The 23,380-nt window shown below is 33.1% G+C and overlaps 4 protein-coding genes and 1 pseudogene across 4 annotated transcripts in view; 2 read left to right on the plus strand and 3 right to left on the minus strand.

Annotated features, from left to right (window-relative positions):
* The window catches only part of LOC112038507 (probable glutathione S-transferase), a 6,078-nt gene extending 5,619 nt beyond the window's left edge, over positions 1 to 459 (minus strand). The window contains exon 1 of the mRNA XM_065768536.1: positions 151 to 459. Coding sequence (XP_065624608.1) covers positions 151 to 459 — 309 coding nt within the window. The remainder of the gene's footprint in view (positions 1 to 150) is intronic.
* A 2,199-nt stretch (positions 460 to 2,658) lies between these two features.
* Positions 2,659 to 4,067, minus strand: LOC111994802 (probable glutathione S-transferase). The gene is made up of 2 exons (XM_024026683.2): positions 3,599 to 4,067; positions 2,659 to 3,186 (listed from the first exon to the last, which is right to left on the minus strand). The coding sequence occupies exons 1-2, from the start codon at positions 3,905 to 3,907 to the stop codon at positions 2,827 to 2,829; spliced, it is 669 nt and encodes a 222-aa protein (XP_023882451.1). The 5' UTR covers positions 3,908 to 4,067; the 3' UTR covers positions 2,659 to 2,826.
* Positions 4,068 to 7,512: 3,445 nt separating this feature from the next.
* LOC112013872 (probable glutathione S-transferase) lies at positions 7,513 to 9,104 on the minus strand (annotated as a pseudogene).
* Positions 9,105 to 18,364: 9,260 nt separating this feature from the next.
* Positions 18,365 to 20,952, plus strand: LOC136065396 (receptor-like protein 7). Its single transcript, XM_065768537.1, has 2 exons — positions 18,365 to 18,765; positions 19,698 to 20,952. Exons 1-2 carry the CDS (start codon positions 18,365 to 18,367, stop codon positions 20,950 to 20,952), a joined length of 1,656 nt encoding a protein of 551 aa, XP_065624609.1.
* A 120-nt stretch (positions 20,953 to 21,072) lies between these two features.
* Positions 21,073 to 22,134, plus strand: LOC111997780 (putative receptor like protein 25). The gene has a single exon (XM_024029926.2). The coding sequence runs from the start codon at positions 21,073 to 21,075 to the stop codon at positions 22,132 to 22,134; it is 1,062 nt and encodes a 353-aa protein (XP_023885694.2).
* Positions 22,135 to 23,380: the final 1,246 nt, after the last annotated feature.

Genomic DNA, 23,380 nt, shown 5'->3' on the forward strand with positions numbered 1-23,380 from the left:
AAAAAAAAAAAAAAAAAAAAAATAGTAACAATTAAGGGGAACAAAGTTGTTGGTGAAATTATATCAAAAAAAAAAAAAAAAAAAGGTTGTAGGTCTGATTTTATGCAATGAAAGATTAAACATAATAATGAATTAGTGGTGCAGAAGTACCTTATCCTCTCCAAACTTTGCCCAGAACCGAGCCACAGCTCTCTCGTGAGGATCATCTGGAAGCAAGGGGTTCTGTGGCCAAGTCTCATCAATATACTCGAGGATGACAATGGATTCTGCGATGGGTTTCCCACCATGAACAAGTACAGGAACCTTCTTATGGACTGGGTTGTACTTCAAAAGCATATCACTCTTGTTGAATATATCCTGTTCTACATATTCATATTTGATACCCTTGAGTTTCAGTGCCCATATAACTCGATGAGCATATGGACTTGGCCAGAATCCTAGTAGCTTTACTTCTTCCATAGATAGATTTTCTTAATTTTCTTCCTACGTTAGTGAGTTCATATATACCTAGGACAGTGTTCACAAAAAATATATATATACACTCCTAGGAGAGTCAAATTGATTCCCTTGCTTCAGCTACAAGCATATAAAATTTGGACAATTAGAAGACATTTTATTTATATTTATTTATAGGCTATTAATTATTGAATAAGGCCAGGTTCAATGTAATTCAATCTTTATTCTGCAAAAACTAATTAGCTTTAACTAGATAAATTATGTTTTTTTGGGGGGGGGGGGAGGGTACCATGTGGCTCAAGCCTTAGGTCAATGGCTAATTATTGGCTTTTAAAAAATAAAAATAAAAATATTTTTATTTTTATTTTATTAACATGATGGGCTCTTTTTCCATGTGAGATTGTCAGACCCCTTTGTTAAGATTTTATTTTATTTTATTTATTATTATTAATTTTTTAAAGAAATTATTTTCTTTCTAACGCCCCAAAATGGGACTAGGTGGTGGAGAGAGCATATAAGTGAATTAAATTAACTTTGACAGGTGATCAAAGAGGCTTAACTCGGTGGTGTAACATGTTCTGTTTTATTAGGAAAACTGGGTTCAAACTTCAAATCCTCTTTTAACTTTTTTTTTTTCCTGCTAATTCAGTGCATAAACTTGATACTATAGCCAAATAAAGAAAAAAAAAATAAAATCTTTTGTTAAGAATCCGTCAATTTGCTAAAGAAAAATTGGCCGAAAAAAATACTTGACGCAATCTTACTGCACAGCATAAAATTTCAAGAGGTACATTAATTATGAAAAGTCACGTCACATTTCCATTTACAATTTGATGGAATTTTAAAAGAAGGGGTCTATTTTTACTACAATATCTTTATGTACTAATTGGTGATAAAAAAAAGTATATGGGCTTTTTCTATGACAACATAAAAAGTTTCATTCTAAAAATAAATAAAAAAATAAAAAAAAAACATAAAAATTTAGAGTCCAAGTATATTTTACACTTTTTTATTTAATTTTTATACATGATAGAAACTCTACTTTAACTTAATCTAAATGTATATGTGTGTAAAACTTCTTCTTAAAGATTTGAATTCCAACCCTTCTCCCCACCCCACAAGAGCATTGTATTTGCGAAATAACTATCACGTCAATGATATGTGGTTATAGTAATCCCCAAATTTTAATATACAATGCTCATTGTGTCTAAAGAAGCAAGACATGGAGACAAGGGATTGATAAGGTAAGAGCATCTCGAGCGATTTGGGCATCTGGCTCTAGTAGCTAAAATTTGGAGAATGAGGTACACTGTGGATGCTCCAACAGCGTCGACAAACATGAATTTTTTTTTTTTTTTTGGGGCTAATGAACAGTAGCCCATAAGTCTGATGGGCTACTGTTCATTATGCAAATACATTTTTTCTATTATAATAATAATGTGTTGTATAAAAAAATATTGAAAGATGTGTAGTTATTAAAAAAAAGAATAAATAATGAATGAAAAAATAATATTTAAATTAGATATAAAATGAGATAGAGAATCTGTTGAAAGTGTATTTAAAAAAGTGAATAGGTAAAAGTTAAATGTCACTGTTTATTAGTCAAACAGTACAAAAATTTAACTATTCTATAAGAAATGTTCTAAGTGAGAATTAAGTGGGGTTAGGTGGGTTTCGAATTTTGAATTAAGCTAGTGGGAGTAGGTGGGAAAGTGCGGTAAGGAGTTGATTTAATTTTTTGGACTTTGGCGTTTGCAAACGTCCTTTATTTTAAAATTTTTTGGTTTAGTACTGAACTTTTTTTAACCTTTTTTTAATTTTTTTTTGGCTGGGGTCTATAGTTGTATTTTTTTAAAAAAAAATTGGTTTTATTTTCTTTTTTATGAAATATTTTGGAATATGCCACTGAATATTCTAGGAATATGTCACGATAGACCCTTTTAAGACAGCTGGCCTATTTTATGAAATAAGTAAGAAATCAATTTTTTCATAACTGATTATGATTTGTCTCTCCTTGTTCATCTACCAAGCATGCATGAATTATAATATACGCTGCTGACCTGCTAAAACCACCCTATTTATATTACTCTTTTAACTTTCAAATTAGTTATGAATATGCTGAAGTTGGAAACTAAGCAAGAGTATACAAGGCAAGGTTTACACTTCAAAGTCCCAAGAATCCAAGAGATAATACAAAAAATATCCAAGCAATGAGGAGGCCGAAATTGATTTATTCCCACATAGACATCACTTCTTGGTTGTTATGCATGTTGAACTAAGATTCATGTAGTAATTTTCCAACAATGAGACATAAAGAACAAATTGTGCATGCCACATTTATGATCCTTATTTATATTTATGAATCTATATTTATGTTGTTGCTGATGCAATAAATTTTTCCCTTAGGCTTTTGAAATATGTCAACATTTCATCGCGGTCAGGAAGGTTCTCTTTGATCATGGGGTCTTCCTTAAAGCTTTTAGTCCAAGCTTCTAAGCGTGGGAAGCTATTTGCTTCCATCAGTTTTACACCAACTACTTCTTCCATGACTTCATGCCAGGCAGATAACCATCCAAAGGCCAAGTCTGCCAATCCAATCTTATTGCCTCCAAAAAATTTCTTCTCCCCAAGGCCATGATCTTCTATTATTTTCAACAGTTGTCTGGCTTCTTTTGTTGCCTTCTCTTGCTCTTCCCCTACACCACGAAAGAAAGCAAAAAAGGCTGGGCTCTGTGGAGCCCAAATATGTGGTTATCTTAATCAACTGTTCTAGTCTTGAGGTTGGAAGAATTCATATGGGTTCTCAAATTTTTAATGAAAAATATTGTTCACCTTGTATCCGTTAGGTACAGTTTATTTTTATAATTTTTTTAAATTAAACTTTTTAAAATCAAAAAATTGTATTTTAAAAAAGAGAGGTTTAATAAAGCTTTACACCAAATGGCCAAGAAAGCATTGGTTTATAATCATAAACAGTGAACTTTGTAATAAGCATTTGAAAATTTCTTGAGAAATTTGAACTAAAGGGGAAGAAAATTGCATAAATTTGAGAATTTCATTCTTCAATTGCAAATTGGTAAGCATAGAGATAAAGATATTATAATGGAAACTATTTTTTCATAGGAAAAAAGAAATGCATTACCTTGTCATCTTCAAACTTTGTCCAAAACCGAGCCAAGGCCTTCTCAAAAGGGTCATTCGGTAGCAAGGGATTTTGTGGCCAAGTCTCCTCAATGTACTCAAGAATAACACTTGTCTCAGCAACTGGTTTTCCACAATGGACGAGCACCGGAACCTTCTTGTGAACTGGGTTGTACTGTAAAAGAAGATCACTCTTGTTGGAAAGATCCTCCTCTACATGTTCATATTTCACACCCTTGAGTTTCAATGCCCATATGACTCTATAGCAGTAAATACTAGGCCAAGCTCCCAGTAGCTTCACTTCTTCCATTTTGTTAAGTTATATGCTATTCTTTCTAACCAGCTAATAAGTTCATATGCTTGACCAAAATGGATTGATCTTCTTGGTCTTTTTAAATTTTAGGCTTCAAATACAAAAGATTAGGAGAAAATTTGTTTTTATTGAAGTAGTTGCCATGTTTGACTCCACTTAGATAGGTCCAATTGTCTAAATATGGTGTAAACAGATATATTTTATCATGTATGTTAATCAAATAAAAAAAAAAATTATATATTATATTATATAATATATATATCCTCCGCCCTTTCCTTCATTGACTTGATACATTTGAATGGCAGCTTAGTGTTGATTGTTACAACTTTCAGCTTTTTGTTTTTTGTTTTTTTTTTTTTTCAACTTTTTTTCAAAGATCTATCTTTAGTTTTTTAAAAATAAGCTAATTTTTATTTTTTTTTTCCAAATTTTTAAATAAATTATTAAATAAACTTCATTTTTTTAATATAAATATAAATTTTACTTTAGTCTAATCTAAGTGTAAATGTGTGTGAATCTTCTTTCTGGAGACTTGAACCCTGGCCCTTGCACCCCCACACTCTATAAGCACTTATACTTGTAGAATGATCATCGCATCAAAGATGTGCAGTAATAATAAACTGTATTTAAATGCATAAATTTCATGGTGCATAAGCAACCATGGAAGATATAGATCCTATCAATTAACAAAGTATTTTTTAAAAAAAAATTTAATCTAAGTGTATATGTGTGTGAATCTCCTTTTTGGAGACTTGAACCCGGCCCTTACACCCCCATACTCTATAAGCACTTATACTTATAGAATGACCATCGCATCAAAGATGTGCAGTAATAATAAACTGTATTTAAATGCATAAATTTCATGGTGCATAAGAAGCAACCATGGAAGATATAGATCCTATCAATTAACAAAGTATTTTTTTTTTTTTAATTTATAATCTAAGTGTATATGTGTGTAAATTTCCTTTTTGGAGACTTGAACCCGGCCCTTACACCCCCACACTCTATAAGCACTTATACTTATAGAATGACCATCACATCAAAGATGTGCAGTAATAATAAACTGTATTTAAATGCATAAATTTCATGGTGCATAAGAAGCAACCATGAAGATATAGATCCTATCAATTAACAAAGTATTTTTTTTTTTTTTTATAATTTATAACTTGAGATTTTTGAAAGAGAGATCCAACAACTAAGTGAGATGACAATAGAAAATTCGAGCTTAAATCTAATTTTCAGTTTTTAAACAACATTACATGTATTTCTATACACTTTTTCACCTACACATATTTTCACATATATTTTCAAAAAATAAAACACAATTTTTAAGTACCTATACCAAACACACCTTAATATTTTTATTTTCTGAACAAGGTACTTGAATTCAGTTTTTCAAAAAAAAAAAAAAAAACGTACTTGAATTCTAGCGGCAGGTATACCAGATCCTAACTTAATCGTAGAAAGAATCTTGCTTGGCTAAAGAAATATTTAAGTATGTGCTAGAGATGGGCTAAAACCAATCTGCTTGGCCCATAAAACAAGCCCAATAACTTAAATGGGCACAACATGCCTTCGAGTTCAAATTAGTACATTTGCTACTGTTTGGTTGATAATGCAGCAAAAGTCGCTCAAGAACTTCTATTCAACCTTGGAACAACATGCAGATTCAAGTTGTTTGTTTCATTGCATCGGGGCTCATCTCTACTTCTTGATCTCTCTTAAATATATATATATATTATATATATTAAAAGACTAGTTTGGACTAAAGTCTAAAGTGTTTCAAAGCTATTTTCTGCATGATTTGGATAAGCAAATGACAAGCTCCATGCTACGGAAGTTTGGAAGACAATAATGAAAATTTTACTATTCACCTGTCACTATTCATCTGGCACTATTCACCTGTCACTATTCACCTGTTACTGTTCATGACACTGTTCACTCCGAATTTTGCCTATTTAAGGGGGTTGTCCCTTAAGTTAGAATCAGAATTTTCTTGTTGACGGTCTGCCTCCTATCTTTGCTCATAAGGTAAAACAAGAATTAATTGGTAAAAATGATTCTATTGATTATGATAATTTAACCTATGGTGATATTTTAAGCACTATTAAAAAACTTGGTATTAATATGTGCTATGATGAAAAACTGTTAAAATACCAATTAAAAAATAAAAGAAAAGCTAAATATGAAATGGGTAATTTTTGTGAACAATATGGTTTGCCCCCGATTGCTCCTTCTCGGCAAAAGGGCAAAAAACATGATAAAAGTCACAAAAAATATAAAAAATACAAAACTAACTTCAATAATTTCTATGCTAAAAAGAAAAATGTTTCTAATAAACATGTTAACCAAAAATCAGGTAAAAGTAAATGTTTCAACTGTGGAAAGCCTAGTCATTTTAGTAAAGATTGTACACAAAAATCTGGTAAGTTAAAAAATAAGTTTAACATGTTAAATATTGATGATAATGATCAAGAAGAATTATTCAGAATCCTTGAATCAAACAATTTGTCTGATTCTTTGGAAGATGATTTTTCTTCTTCAACTGATTCTTGCTATCAATCTGCTGATGATTCTTCTGGTTCACCTAATATTAAAATTGGTTGTAGAGATTCTTGTTCAATGTTATTAATTCCATTAATTACAAGAAATATATATATATATATATATTTTTTTTTTTTCATTTTATTTCTCGATAATTTGTTTTGCCATTTGGTTTTTGGTTTCTCCTTAAGTAGTTCCTTTTTTTATCTTTTTTTTTTTTTTTTTAATTTAACATTTAAGAAAAATGTTTGTTTCATACTACTATTACAAGGTCTAGCAAGGATAAAGTTTCTGTTCAGTGCACTATAGTTCACTAGATCTAAAGAGGACACAAGACTAACATGTTTTTAAAATTGGATTCAAAATTGGACACGGGTCATATCTAATATGCATTCAATGTTTCAATGCATTGACTACGAGCCAAACCTGTCTACCAATATTGTTATTTATGATTCATGAATGAGAACAAATGAATTATTAAATTTTATTTTAAGATTTTTAATTTTTCAAATTAAATTTTATTAAAAAATACTAATAAATTAGTTAATGCATTTTTAGTCCCTCACAATTTACAAAATGATCATTTTGTGTATTATGATATTTCAAGAACATGTGGGTTTTAGTTAGCTTAACTAGTAAAATCTCTTGTTATTGAATAAGAGATTTGAGGTTTGATCTCCACCTACACCAAAAACTAATTGGTGTCTTGATTTGACGATAAAAAGTAATCATTAAGAGCCATTTTGCATTAATAGAAAGTATAAGAGGTCTATTTGAAATTAAGTCAAAATCGAGGAGCCATTTTGCATTTTATCAAATGCCAAAGTCATGAGTCTACTAATTGAGAATTGAGATTGAGAAGGATTCAAAACTTTTCTTTTAAGAATTTATGTTGAGAAGGAAGAACAGGTTGGGTGGAGATTCAAGTTTCAAATATAGGGTGTCAAATTTGGGTTTGGGTTGGGCCAATCTAAACCCGTCCCATGCCCATAACTACTCTTATCCTGAAGCCTAATGCCTAATAGGAGAATGCAACAGTTTAGAGTGAGAGTTGGTAGTTGGAACTAACCCCTACTACTTTTTATAAATTGTTACTCAAAATCATAAGTTCATAACCCATGGAAGACTGTAATACAATTTCATGTAGGAAAACTAGTTCTCGACCCACACTGATATAATAAATCCTGTGCATATGAAATAATGATGACAAACCAATAATGAGACTATCTGCTTCATTCTCTTAACCCTTATTGTATTCTAACTAACTTGGTACTGGACACATACGAAATATTATTTCATAAAAGAAAAATACAAAATATTAATGCCCATGTTGCCTACGTTGAGTTAAAAATAATTATTGCAAGGCATGACGAAATAATAATATATTATTAAGACCGCATTAGAGAGATAAATATAGTTTTAAGTTATGCAATTTAATTTTGATGCCAAAAGGACCTCCCTTTTCTGCTTGGAATGGGTCAATAGTTCATCGGGATCAGGAAGGTTGGCCTTGATTACGGGGTTTTCCCTAAAATTCTCAATCCATACTTGCAAGCGAGGGAAGTCATCAGGTTTCATAACTTTGACACCAGCTGATTCTTCAAGTACTCCCAGCCAAACTGGTATAAATCCAAACACTAAGTCAGCCAATCCAATTTTGTCGCCACCAAAATATTTTCTCCCCAAGCCCTTGCTCTTCAATGATTTTCAGCAGTTCTCTTACTTCTTCTGTTGCCTTCTCTTGTTCTTCTCCAACAGTTAAATAGAACCGCAAGAGTGTAGGGCTCTGCATCACAAGATTCAAGAAACACTTATTAATTAGGAAAAGAAATATATTATTATATCCAGTTTTTCGTTTCCTAATTTTATTAGTTGAAGAAACAATAATGCTACTTCTTGTTTTATTGGAAACGAAAATGAATCATAAGATCATTGCTGAACAACTATTTCATCCCTCTTGTTATTCAAATACTATCCCTCTTGTTATAATCAAGTACTATGCAGCAGTTGTTTGATTAAGAAATTATTCAAATCATTAATTAAATAGATATTTCTGAATAAGTAATTAGAACAGTTACAAATTTTTTTGATATATCAATAGTTGGAAGTGTAGGAATTGAATTGAATGCATATAATTGACCATATGCACTAATTAGCCACAAGATAGGTAAATTGTCTATAATTTTAGCTCAAAAGACAATCCAATAAGAAGTAAACATTGCAAAGAGTAAAGTGTTTGAGTTTGGATATTCAGCAAAAGTGTCTTTCTAGAACCTGTGTTAGATCAAATTGAATTATAAAACGCATAAACACTTGGATTATTGGAATACAAATAAATTACCTTGTCGTCTAGAAACTTGATCCAGAACCTTGCTGAGGCCCTCTCATGAGGGTCAGTAGGAAGCAAGGGGTTATGTGGCCATGTCTCCTCAACGTATTCAAGTATGACAGTGGACTCTGCAATTGGTTTCTCATTGTGAACGAGCACAGGGACCTTCTGATGAACTGGGTTATATCGTAAAAGCAAATCACTCTTATTAGCTAAATCCTCTTTCACATATTCGTACTTCACACCCTTGAGTTCCAGAGCCCATATCACCCTGTAACTGTATGGGCTCGGCCTAACTCCCAATAACTTAACTTCTCCCATTTTTTTTTTTTTTTAACCCTGTCAAATTCGTGTATATATAGAGAGAGATGATTTTGTCTTTGTGTGACAATTTGGGGTTTATCTTCAGTTTTTGACCATTTTGTAGCCTTCTTTTTTGACCCTTTTTCAATTTTGGTTGCCTTCTTTTTTGACCGTATTTTAACAAAAAGACTAAGCAAAGTATGGGGCTGTTTGGAAAGTGATTCCAAACAATAATTTTTAGCATAACAATGAAAAGAAGGTTCTAATTAACTCAATTAGTAAAATTTTTGATGGTTGTATAAGAGATTTAGAGTTCAATCCCTGCCAACACCAAAAACTGATTGGTGTCTTGATCTGACGATAAAATAGTTATCATTAAAAGCGGACGCCATAAGTTGAAACTCTCTAAAAAAAATTAATATAACAATGAAAATTATGGAACTCAAAAAAAAAAAAAAAAAGTTTGACAAGGTTGTTTAATTAAGACACTGTACTTTGAAAGCACCTCAAGATTAATTTTTAGTTTTTTAGTAACAGTATTGAATGACATTATTGTAATTATATAAAAAAACTGTAGAACCCATCAAGTCTGACATGACATAGAGAACCGGTACTATTTTTCTCTCTTTCACACCTCTCTCGTTACCATATTATCTTCCTCTTCATCTTTCTCTTTCTATTCACCTTTCTTTCAACTCCATGAACGCACTGTAACTGGAAGCAAAAAAAAAAAAAAAAAGTTGAGCTTACCCAACAAAAACCCAATCACGAAAGCAATTTCTAACACCAAAGATACAATTATTATACTCCAAACTATTAGATCCACTAACACCAACAATTGCCATTAGTCACTGACGCCAAAAAAAAAAAAAAAATCATTTGAATTTAAATAGTTCGGATTGGAGGAGAAAATAAAAAGCAAGGAAACATTTTGTGTTGAGTTGTTTTCTGGGTTTTGCAAGCTGGAGAAGAGAAGAGAACCACATAAAAAGATGAAGGAAATGCAGAGTCTCTGTGAAGAGAACGAACAGAGGGCAACAATAATAAGTTGGAGCTTCTCTCTCGATAAATAAAATAAGGAAAATAAGGAAAATGCTAACGAGTGTATTTGTGGTACTGGTTAATAATCTATTTAAAAGAAAATTTTTATGAGAAATAAAAAAATAATTAATATTTTGACAGTTTTTTTCATTTTCCATAAAAGCGATATTAAAATTTTTCTAAAATAAATTATTAATCAATGTTCTATTTTAATAAGTTAGAGTTTCTCTCTCATTAAATAAAATAAGGAAAATGCTAACGAGTGCCTTTAAGACACTGGTTAATAATCTATTTAAAGAAAGTTTTTATGGGAAATGAAAAAAATAATTAATATTTTGACAGTTTTTTCTTTTTTCATAAAAGCGGTATCAATATTTTCCTAAAATTGATTATTAATCAATGTTCTAAGAGCACTCGTTAGCATTTTCCATAAAATAATAATAATTTTACTATACATGTGACATCACTTGGCTACTACTAAACACATAATTATGTTTTTTATATTTAAAAATTCGTTATTATGAATATTCTACCAAACATATTTTTTACATTATGAATATTTTAAACACGTATTTTTACAATACTTTTTAAACCACAATTTTTACATCATTTTAAACAACAATATTTAAAATCTGCTACCGACCATGTATCCCTGACCTCAGAGTAGGGACAAGTAGCCTAGATTTTTGATTTCCTTTTCAGAAAAAGAAGTAAATTTTCTTTTGAGCTAGAGGGAAAGTTTTGAGCCTACCACTACTATATTAACCGATTAGAGAGATACTTGAACTTATGACTAACGTACACCTCTTAATTATGCTAAAATATTATTTTTGTCTCTAAAATTTGTATGAACTTTGCCTTTTATTCTTAAACTTTAAAGAGTTGATTTTTTGTCCTTTGAACCCCATATGTAAAGATCCTTTCAAATATCTGAGTATCCTCTTAGCTGTTATAAGATTATGTTGAGTAGGCTTGCTCATAAACTGATATGCTTGTTGCACAGCATAGGACAAACCAGGTCTAGTAAAGGTCATATACTAAAGTACCCCAACCAAACTCCTATAGATAGGAGGACCAGAGAGAAGAGGACTATAAGCTGGTACAAATTGATGATTAGAGGCTCAAGGATTAGAGCAAGGCTTGTAGTCAAGCATGTGAAACTTAGTAAGCAAGTCTTGAGCATACTAGGACTGATGAACAAAAGGGCCCACCGCCCCATAGCATGTTGCCGCCGGAAGCATAACCCTATATTTCCTCTATAGAATCTCCTAATTGTTCCAGTTACCAAAATTTGTGTGTTCAATTTGAAGCCCAAGAAAATAATTTAAGTAACCAAGATCCTTAAGAGAAAAGGAAGCACCAAGTAAACTCATAATCTCAGTAACAAAAGAAGAATGATTGCTATTGATGATAATATCATCAATATAAAGCAGTAGATACACAATACGAGAGGAATGAATGAGAATAAAAAGATTACTATCAGCATAAGAGGCATGAAATTCAAAATGAAACAGTTGAGAAGTAAAACTATCAAAGCAGGTCCTAGGAGCTTGCTTGAGGCCATACATAGCTTTATATAAGAGACACACATGATCAGGCTTGGAGCTGTCCTTGTATCATGAGGGTTGACACGTATACACCTCCTCATGTAAAAAACCATGAAGAAAAGCATTGGACACATCCAATTGCCTAAGAGACTAGCCAAACTGCACTGCCAAGGTAAGAACAATTCTGATAGTGGCAGGGTTGACAACAGGACTAAACGTCTCTGCATAATCCAAATCGTATTATTGAAAGTAATCCTTGGCCACCAACCTTGCCTTATACCTAGCAATATTGCCACTGCTATCCCTCTTAATTTTATAAACCCATTTTCAACCAACCACATTCTTGCTATAAGGGAGAGGAACAAGAGACCAAGTATGCTTCTGCTAAAGACTAGTAAATTCTGAATCCATTGCATCAACCTAATGAGAAAACTTAGAAGCCATAGCATAAGAGGGTGGCTTTGTAGCAGTATAGTCAACCTAAACAGAATAGGCTTTGGGCTTAAAGACACCATTCTTAGGCTTGGTAAGCATAGGGTGAGTATTGGTAGGAACACTAGGAGCAGATATAGGTGGAGACACAAAGGGAACAAGGGCAAGAGTAGAGTCTTGAGGAGGGAAGGAAGTAGTAGTGTCAATAGTTGGACCAATGTCAAGAGTAGGGTTAGGATGAGGCAAGGTAGTAGTTACACCATTGGGAGCAAGAATAGGATTACAACTAGGCAAAGCAGTGTCATGTGGGGAACCAAAAATTGAAGGAACAGGTAAAAGAAGCAAAGTAGCTAATCAAGGATCAAAAACAGGAAGAGAGGAAGAAGGTGAAGAAGGCACAGATGTAGCCTTTGGAAAGAGGAGGAGAGCCCAAAAAAATACATAACCTAGACTTGGGATCAAACTTATGATAGGATTAAGGCTTCAAAAAAGGAAAACAAGCACAACCAAAGACCTTTAAAGCATGATGGAAGGCTTCCTAAGATACAGTTTCTGCCAAGGAGATACAAAATTAAGGGTAGAAGAGGGAATCCTATTAAGAAGATAGATAGCAGTACTAAAAGCATAAGACCAATAAGATAAAGGAAGTTTAGTCTTATGAAGCATAGCTAAACTAGTCTCAACATTATGCCTATGTTTCCTTTTAGCCACCCTATTTTTTTAAGGAGTGTAAGAGCATTAGCATTGGAAAATTTTAATGCTACTATATTTTACAATTCTAAAAAGTCACTTTATCATTATAACATACCATTTTACAATATCTCAACATCCCAAACTTCTATTTTCCTCTTTTACTCATTAAAATAATATATCTACATAATAAAATAATATATCTCAAAATTATATCTTCTCTCCCATCTCTCTCCTCTCTCTCATTTTCAGCTTTCTTCCAAATAAAATATTATTTTTTTTTGCACTGTAGCAGTATTGCAAAAAAATTTGCAATACTGCTGTTTAGCATTCCCCAATGCAGATGGTTTTGGGGCTTAAAATTCCAAATTTCCCTTAGATTTGGCATTAGCATTCCCCAATGCTAAGAGCATCAACAGTGGGCTTCTCAAATGCCAAATTGTAAATTATATTTGGCATTTGGGCCCAAATTGCTCCAGCAACTGGATGGCTATACCTGGGACCGGCCAAATTTTTTTGGCATAGTGCTACAGTGCAATCTCACATATGAGATCGCACTGTAGCACTATGCCATCCAAAAATAGTGTATTTTAATAACGCGTCAGTCAGTTCAGCCCCTCTCTCTTGCTACAGTGGTTAATTGTTTTTCTCTTTCTTTCTTTCAGCCATCCAAAAAATAATATTTTAATAAAATGGTAAAATAATAGAGTTTTGGGATGCTGGTTGTATTGTAAAATGGAATGGTATAATTGATAAAGTAGCTTTTTGAGATGGTAAAATAAGATAAGATATGAAAACCGGTTGTGGATGCTCTAATGCTCTAAGGACATGGAAGCTAATGAGAAATGCCATTATCAAGACAAAATGACTTAAATTTGTGATTAAAAAATTCACCACCACCATCAATCCTTAAAGTTTTGATTTTGGTATTAAATTGATTCTCAACAAGAGACTTAAAATGAACAAACACACTAAAGACATCAGATTTCTGTTTAAGCAAAAATAGCCATGTAAAACTAGTAAAATTATCAACAAATATCATATAAAACCTGTGATCAAGCACAAAAATAGGAGCAGGGCCCCAAACATCAGAGTGAATTAATTCCAAAGGAAAAGTAGTACTAGATATATGTTTTGGAAAGGAAGATCTGTGCATTTTAGCACTTATAGAAGAAACACATTGTGAGCAAATGTCACTAGAAGAAGAAATGTTAACAGAAGGTACATCATTTAAGGCAGAATGTAAAATTTTGGAACAAGGATGCCCAAGTCTTTGGTGCCAAAGCAAGGTTTGAGCAAAAACAACAACAAAACACTTGGAATTGAAAGAGGATGTAGGTGGAGATGAAACGGAAGCAAAGGATGTAACAGGATAAACCCCATCTTTACTCAACCTTTTCGATAACCGATAAGCATCAAAATAATAAAAGGCACTATTTTTCAAACAAAGCTTATGCACTGAAAGTAAATTTGAAGCAATCTGTGGTTCCCTAAGGATGTTATTAAGGTTGAAATTGTGTAAAGGAGTAAGAAGCTTACCATTCCCAATATGAGTAATTGGTAATTCTTTCCCATTGCCTACTATAATAGTCTCATCAGCTGTAGGTTGTTGATGTAGAAAGAGTTGAGCCAAGTCTGGTGTAATGTGATTAGAAGCACCTGTGTCAGTGAGCCAATTCTGGTTTGAAGGAGGGCCTGAATGTCCAGCCANTTTTTTTGCACTTGTAGCATATTGCAAAAAAATTTGCAATACTGCTGTTTAGCATTCCCCAATGCAGATGGTTTTGGGGCTTAAAATTCCAAATTTCCCTAGATTTGGCATTAGCATTCCCCAATGCTAAGAGCATCAACAGTGGGCTTCTCAAATGCCAAATGTAAATTATATTTGGCATTTGGGCCCAAATTGCTCCAGCAACTGGATGGCTATACCTGGGACCGGCCAAATTTTTTTGGCATAGTGCTACAGTGCAATCTCACATATGAGATCGCACTGTAGCACTATGCCATCCAAAATAGTGTATTTTAATAACGCGTCAGTCAGTTCAGCCCCTCTCTCTTGCTACAGTGGTTAATTGTTTTTCTCTTCTTTCTTTCAGCCATCCAAAAAATAATATTTTAATAAAATGGTAAAATAATAGAGTTTTGGGATGCTGGTTGTATTGTAAAATGGAATGGTATAATTGATAAAGTAGCTTTTTGAGATGGTAAAATAAGATAAGATATGAAAACCGGTTGTGGATGCTCTAATGCTCTAAGGACATGGAAGCTAATGAGAAATGCCATTATCAAGACAAAATGACTTAAATTTGTGATTAAAAAATTCACCACCACCATCAATCCTTAAAGTTTTGATTTTGGTATTAAATTGATTCTCAACAAGAGACTTAAAATGAACAAACACACTAAAGACATCAGATTTCTGTTTAAGCAAAAATAGCCATGTAAAACTAGGAAAATTATCAACAAATATCATATAAAACCTGTGATCAAGCACAAAAATAGGAGCAGGGCCCCAAACATCAGAGTGAATTAATTCAAAGGAAAAGTAGTACTAGATATATGTTTTGGAAAGGAAGATCTGTGCATTTTAGCACTTATAGAAGAAACACATTGTGAGCAAATGTCACTAGAAGAAGAAATGTTAACAGAAGGTACATCATTTAAGGCAGAATGTAAAATTTTGGAACAAGGATGCCCAAGTCTTTGGTGCCAAAGCAAGGTGAAGCGGGGGGCCATGGCCCCCCCCCCCAAAATTTTAAATTTTTTAAAAATATATATACAATTATTTTTATGTTTTCAAAATTTAGTCTAAAATATAAGAGTTGGCCCCCCTCAAATATTTGAATTAGTCCAATAATACTCTTACCAAAAAATAATTGGTCTAATAGTTATAAAGATATAACATTATTTTTTCGCAATTCTATTTTTTATTGTAAAATGTGCTTTTATATCTGTTAAATATTTGATATAATTTGGTATTAAACATGTTTAAATCTATATTTTTCAACCCGTTATGTGACGATTAATAAGTCATTGACTCATTAAAAAAATTTTGTCACTAAAACTACATATGAAATGTGTCTTTAGTTGCCATATAATGTGTTAAAGTAGGGTAGCTTTAAATATGTTTAGAGCCTAACTTATTTCTCCAAGTTTTGGATCATTCATGTTTTTGAAAATTTCATTAGTTCAATTGAAAGATTTTTTACTTACTTTAGCATAAAATTTGATAATTTGTGTTTAAAATAAAATTTTTTAAGATTTTGACTATGAAAATGGAAAAAATGAATTTTTTATGAAAGATCGCCGTCAAAAGTAATTTTGATTGAAAATACTAAAATATATATATTTTTTTTTTGGTTGGGTGTGTGTATATATATAACTTATCAAATAAAAAAGTGTGTATATATATGTGTGTATATGTAATAAAAAGCACGCGTGTGTGTATATATGTGTGTGTGGGTGTGGAAGTTGTCTTGATAAATATATTAGCGTCGCAACTTGGCCCCCCCAAACAAAAATTCCTGGCTCCGCCCCTGTATATATGCTCTGTTATAGCTAATCTATCCTAACTAACCTGCGAGATTTCAGCAGGATTAACAAACTATCAAAAGATCCAATCAAGACTATACACGTGGCCATTAACCATAACTAAATCAGCTATTAATGATTTACACTAAGCTACAGGTAGTTTTACAAACATGCTACTAAACTACATGCCATTTCTGCAGCTCCTGAACCTTTGCCTTCTGCTCTGCACCTTGCTCTGCATCTGCTGCCTTTACAAATAGGAGATGGGTTGCTGTTTAGGTTTAGTGAGTAAGCATGGGATTGTGAGTTCTTAGAGTAACATAGCTATAGGTGTTGCAATAACACAGAGTCCTAAGAAAGTTGAAAAATAATTGCTTTGATGCATCACAAGCGGAACATGTTCTAAGACCTTCCACGAAGAGGAAAAAAACGAAAGAAGTAATAGAATAACCGAAATAGTTTAATAGAAAAAACGAAACAAAAAAGAGACATGATAGTTGAAAATCTTCAACGTAATTCATTACCTGTAATAGGAAAAAAGTGAAGGAAACAAAAAATGTTAATAACAAAAATTAAGCTTTTGTGTCTATAGTAAAAATTGATAAAGCAGCCCAGGAAAATTTGATCGCAACAATTACGGTATTGTCCCTTTTTTTTTTTTTTTTTGTTTAATAATAAATGGTGTTGTTTTATTTTAATTTTTTTTTTATTTAGTCCAAAGATATATGACAATCATGATTCAAATAGAAAAATCACTTAACTTAACCATGACTTCTAAAACTCTGTTTTAATTAAATAGTATAATATATGATATAATTTTGTAACAATAAATTTATTATATAAATTTATTTATTTATTTTATTAAAATAAACTAACACTATCAAAGAAATCAGGATGGTATATTAAGCTAACCATTAAAATATTTCAATACGTCTTGAAGGCGTCAAGTCCAAGTAATTAATGGCGCCAAACTTGACATATGCCGAATGCAACACTTATCCCTTAGATAGAGTCTTAGAAGAAGTGTGAACATGTACATGGTACCAAACAATAGGTTTTGTTCTCCTTGACCGGATGTGGTTGGGTTGAGCACTCAACTCAATTTGACCCATAATGTGAACATGAATTTTTGCCTTCATTAAAAATAAAAAATAAAAAAAATAAAAAAATCCTTTATATTTGTTTTTAGATGAGAGAGACAAAATTAAAACCCTGTAAAAAGACAAGAGCTGGAAAAAATGGGAAATAATTGGCTCAACACAATTACAATCGACTCTCAAGCAGAAAAAAAGAAAAAAAAACCATTACTTTCATGTATCCTTTGTTTTCTTGGCAGTCTTATCTCTTATGAGAAAACCGGTCACGGTGCTAATTATAGACCTCATCTTTGTTGGGAATTATGATATTTTCTTACCAGAAAGAAATTAAGTAAAAGTTGGGAAATTCTTAGCTCCTTAGTCCCTTCCTTCAAGGAAAGTTCCAACGAGAGGAAAGATAGCCCCTAGTCCCTTCAAGGAAAGTTCAAAAACTTAAAATGAAAATCCTCTAACATTTTGTGATCCATTTTAGGAGGAAAGGGGGACGTAATAGTTTGCCGTATACAACCATAATTTAGGGATCCACCATTTTTTGTATTCTTTGATTGCAATTCCATATTCCTCACACTCATTTCATTGACTTGACCAAACTGTGAGAGTGAGACAAAGACTTCACTTGTAGTCTCTGAATAAACTAGATGCAAGTAAGTTCTCATCATTTGGAGTGTGATTTCCTTGCCTGTTTTGTTAGTGTTTTCCTTCAGCTTTCTATATCATTGTAGAAGAGTTGCCCAAGGGCCATGGCCTATAAAAGCTCCATTCACTCATTTGCTTGCTTATCCAAGAGTTTGTACTAAACATAAAGTAGTGCTAAATGAGAGGTCCGCCTTATTCAGAAAATATGAGTCTAACACCATCTTACTTCATCTTCTTGAGCTCACTTTCCTTTTTCTCACTTTTCTTACTTTTAACTTTTCAACTCAGTTACTCTTTATCTTCTATGCATCCATTGTGCCACGCAGATGAGAGGTCTGCCTTGTTGCAATTCAAGGAAAGCTTTATCATCAACAACTCCACCTGTAGATTTTTTGATGATGATTATCTTCCGCCGGTTGCATCATGGACCCTTGAAAATAGCAGTTGTTGCTCGTGGGACGGGGTTGATTGTGACAAGAAAAGTGGTCATGTGATTGGCCTTGAACTCATCAACAGTTGCCTCTATGGTTCCATCAACTCTAGCAGCAGCCTATTCCAACTTGTTCACCTTCAACTACTTGATCTCAGCTACAATAACTTCCACTTCTCTCAAATCCCATCTAGCATAGGCAATCTTGCGAAACTTAAGGTGGCGTTTGGTACAGGGGAATCCACATTACTCCTGGCATCCAAATTCCTAAGAATGTGATTCCTAGGAATCACATTCCTAGGAATCACATTCCTAGGAATGTAGGTATTCCTATGTTTGGTTTCATTGGGAATTTCTTTAAGATTCCTAGGAATGTGAGATGATAGTGTTTGGTTTATTCCTAGGAATTTTCAATGAATTATTTATTTTTCCCATTCTATCCTTAGATTTAAATGTGAAATACCAAGTCTTTTAAAAAAAATTATTCCTCTAAATAAATAATGAAAAACAAAATATAAACTATTAATTAGCAACACATTCATTAAAACTGTAGTCTAACATTTCAACAAAAATAACTATTTAAATTCTCAAATGCTTTATTCTTAATAATAATTTTTAAAATAGCTTAATCCATAACAAAACAACTGACAATGTTTAGGTCTATAAGACCACAAAAGTAGCAATAAAAGTAAAAGTAGTTCATCAACAATAAAACAAATGTGATCTTAATTGCTTAAAGACAAAGATTAATATAATATGTAATATATTAATATACATAATACAAGAATATATATTACATATTTATAATATGTAATAGATATTTATGATTTGTTTTATATTTTATCTTAATTGCTTAAATGATAAGAAAAAAAAGGTTAAAATTGTCAATTTATAAAAATAGAATTTCCTTTAAGTTTGGGAATCTGGATTCCCACCTGTTTCAAAGGGAATCTACATTTCCACTGAGAGGGGTTTAAGGGGGAAATCCAGATTCCCCTAGCATCTGATTCCCTTACGTAATTTGCAACCAAACATGAGAATCTTTAAATATTCCCGGGAATCCTAAAACATTACCCCGTACCAAACGCCACAAAAGTCTCAGACTCTCCGATTCCTTCTTTGCTGGTCAAATTCCATCGGAAATTTCACAGTTATCCAAATTGTCTTTCCTTGATCTATCCTGTAACTCTCATCCATCTTCCTGCAGTTTTCTTGGTATGTTGAGTTTTGATCCATCTTCTAAACGGTTGTTGGAACTCAAAATGCCTCATTTTGAAAGCCTAGTACAAAACTTAACTAACCTAGAAGTATTGTTCCTCTCTTTGGTAAACATACCTTACCCTGTGCCAAGTTTATTGGCTAATATGTCATCGTTGTCCTTTCTCGTTCTCACCAGTTGTGGATTGCTTGGGGAACTTCCGACTAATATTTTTCAGCTACCAAATGCAGAAATTTTATATTTAGCACGGAATCCAGGTCTTACCGGTAACTTGCCTGACTTTAATCGGACTAGTCACCTTAAGTATTTGAGTGTCATTGGAACAGGAATGTCTGGTGAGATACCTGCTTCAATCGGAAACCTTGGTTCCTTGGAACTATTGTTTCTCGAGTTCAACAATTTCTCAGGGTTGGTTCCGCCTTCAATAGGTAACCTTTCCAAGCTTACTGTTATGGCGCTTTCAGGTAATTCTTTTAGGGGCAATTTACCTTCTTTTGCTAATTTGAACCATCTTGCTTACTTGGATCTAGGCTCTAATGGTTTTGCTGGTCCAATCCCATTTAACCTTATGAACCTGACCAGATTAACTTCACTGAAACTTGAATCCAATAAGTTTCAAGGTCCAATTCCAAGCTCAATATCTAGACTCAAGAATCTTTTGAATCTTGACCTTTCTTTCAATAACTTGAGTGGTACAATGGAGCTAGACTCGTTGCATGTGTTAAAAAATTTAACAACCCTCAGTCTATCATTCAACAAACTATCTTTGCTAGGCAAAATCAATTCCAGTGGTTCTTTTCCAAACTTAACGTCTTTGAGTTTGGCTTCATGCAATCTAAGTGAGTTCCCACAATATTTACAAAATCTGGAAAAGTTGATATACTTAGACCTGTCTTTTAACAATATCCATGGCTTTGTACCCCAATGGTTTTTGGAAACAAGTAAAGAAACCCTGCTGATTTTGGACCTCTCTCACAACTTTCTGACAGGCTTTGACCAATCTTCTCTTGTTCTTCCATGGTCTCGTTTGTTGACTCTGAAAATTGATTCAAATAGGATCCAAGGATTACTCCCAGTTCCACCATTTTCTACTGTGTCTTATATAATCTCAAACAATTCACTGACAGGAGAAATCCCACCATTGATTTGCAATCAAACTTTGCTTCAAGTTCTTGATTTGTCTAAGAACAACTTAAGTGGCCAAATTCCAGAATGTTTGGGAAACATGAGCAATTCTCTGTAAATACTGAATTTAGGAAACAACAGCTTTTATGGCACCATTCCTCGAACTTGGACACGTGGGAGCAAATTAAGGATGATTAACTTCGGCCAAAACAAATTGAAGGGGCTGATCCCAAGATAAATGACAAAGTGTGCAATGCTGGAGATTCTTGACCTCGGACACAATCAAATTAATGATACTTTCCCGTTTTGGTTGGGGACTCTTCCTGAATTGAAGATTCTCATTTTACGATATAATAAATTCCATGGTGCCATTGAAAGTCCTAACTTCAAGTCTACCTTCCCTAAGTTGCACATCATTGATCTGTCTTTTAATGGTCTTGTTGGTAATTTGCCTTCTGAGTACTTCAATAGCTTCAATTCCATGAAAATTACAGATGCAGAGCAATTGGCTTACTTGCAAGCAGACATTAGTTTTGATACGAAAATTGCAGATGCAGAGCAATTGGCTTACTTGCAAGCAGACATTAGTTTTCATATGGGGCTAACTAACAAGCTGTCTGCTTTTTTAAGTTTCCCAATGAAGGCGCGTGAGCATTATGACTACTCAATAATAGTTAAGAACAAAGGTTTGAGGACAGAATACCCCAAGATCATAGCAGTCCTTGCGCTCTTGGACTTTTCAGGTAACAGATTTGAAGGTGAGGTTCCAGAATCCATTGGGACGTTGAAGGGGCTTCTTGCACTCGACCTTTCCAACAACTTACTCTCAGGTCACATCCCATCAGCCATGGGAAACCTAACACAACTAGAGTCCTTAGACCTTTCTCTAAACAAACTCTCAGGAAAGATTCCTCAGCAACTAGCACAACTCACTTTCCTTTCATTCTTTAACGTGTCTTATAACAACTTCACCGGACCTGTACCGAGAGGGAACCAATTTGATACCTTCCTAAACAATTCATTTGAAGGAAATTTAGGATTATGTGGAAACCAATTATCAAGAAAATGTGAAGGTCCTAAAGCCTTTTTACCACCTCTTTCAGCCTCCACAGATAGTCAGGAATCGGGATCTTTAATTGAATTTGATTGGAAAATTGTTGTGATAGGATATGGAAGCGGTTTTATAATTGGAGTGGTTATTGGACACATAGTGATCACTAGAAAACATGATTGGTTTTTGAAGAATTTTGGAATTAGGCAACCAAAAGCCAGCAAAGGAAAAAAAAGTAGGGGATACTGAAACTAATTTTTTTTTGGTATGCCTTAGAGATGCTTTTTTTAGTTGTTAGTGCAGTTATTACTGTGTTTTGCTTTGCCATTTGTTTTGGCTTGCTTTGGTTTTATATTTTTGTTTTCTGGTTGCTGTAGCAGGGAGCTTTCCCTATGCTGGTTTATTTTGGAATTTCCTGTTGTAATATATGTGTTTGTTTCAATGAATAAAAGCTGAATTACCCTTATAAAAAAATAAAAAATAAAAAATAAAAAATAAAAAGCTGAATTACCAAAAGAAAAAAAAAAACTAAATTTGTTCAAGCAATTTTTCCTTCATGCATAAGAATTTGTATCCGCTTGTCACTCATGTCTATTGTACATGTCTGTCATTTATGGTTTTTGAGAGGGGGGAGGGGATGAAATAATATGTAGCAGTACATACAAGATGTAAAAAATTATAGTGATTACAACGAATAAAGGCGAGAGGTATGCGCTTATTTATTTATTATATATTTGCTTGTGGTTTCATATATAAGAGACTCAAAGGATGCAAGGTTGAAATGATGCCTGCCATTTAAATGCATAAGAGAAAACTTCAAAGAAGCAGAGGTCAGTGAAGCAAAGCCAAAAAGGTTGAAGCTCAACCCGATGAATATCACTCTAAACTCATCCTGAAATTGCTCTAAGAGTACCTAACAGGAAACACCCAAGACTTAAATATCAAGCAAGGAAGCATTCCAATGCGCAGAGGAACCCCAAACAAATATCTCTCTGTGAGCTTATTGATTCAAATGTAGCTACGGCATCATTGGTTGAGGAGGCAGGCCTAACCATGCTCAACACCCTAATGAGACTGTCGTGGGTCAGAATGAGTTGCAGCTATTCGTCATCTTCTAGCTATGGTGGATGGAACAAGAACTATTATGGCTCATTCCAATAGAAGCTGAAGGATTTGGAGGCTGTAACAACAAAGATGCAATTAGAATATCCAACTGAAGACAATACTTAAACCAAAAAAAAAAAGTGTCACTTAAAATTCAAGCGTTACTTGTTCCTTTTCAAAATAAATTCCGTTCTCTATTTCTCCATTGATGCATTAAAAAGTAAAAATCAAGAAAGGCACCAAGAAAAAATATGTCTTGTCTTGGTTGATAGCTCTAACTTCCATCTCTTTTTTAATTGGTCAGTACTCAAGCAGTATTATAAGCCCATTAACCATATTGTTGACTTCTAAGTATGCCATTCAGGAAATATGCTTCCCACCTTTCATCCAA

This window comes from Quercus suber, unplaced genomic scaffold (genome assembly GCF_002906115.3).
Source record: "Quercus suber isolate HL8 unplaced genomic scaffold, Cork oak 2.0 scaffold_956, whole genome shotgun sequence".
Classification (NCBI taxonomy): Eukaryota; Viridiplantae; Streptophyta; class Magnoliopsida; order Fagales; family Fagaceae; genus Quercus; species Quercus suber.

Bases quoted from the DNA above. Each gene is read 5' to 3' on its own strand.
- LOC136065396 (XM_065768537.1), top strand. From the start codon at position 18,365: ATGCATCCATTGTGCCACGCAGATGAGAGGTCTGCCTTGTTGCAATTC. The intron at 18,766-19,697 runs GTGATTCCTAGG...ATCTTCCTGCAG, and splicing joins GCATCCAAATTCCTAAGAAT to TTTTCTTGGTATGTTGAGTT.
- LOC111997780 (XM_024029926.2), top strand. From the start codon at position 21,073: ATGACAAAGTGTGCAATGCTGGAGATTCTTGACCTCGGACACAATCAA.
- LOC111994802 (XM_024026683.2), bottom strand. From the start codon at position 3,907: ATGGAAGAAGTGAAGCTACTGGGAGCTTGGCCTAGTATTTACTGCTAT. The intron at 3,187-3,598 runs GTAATGCATTTC...TGGGCTCCACAG, and splicing joins CAAAGTTTGAAGATGACAAG to AGCCCAGCCTTTTTTGCTTT.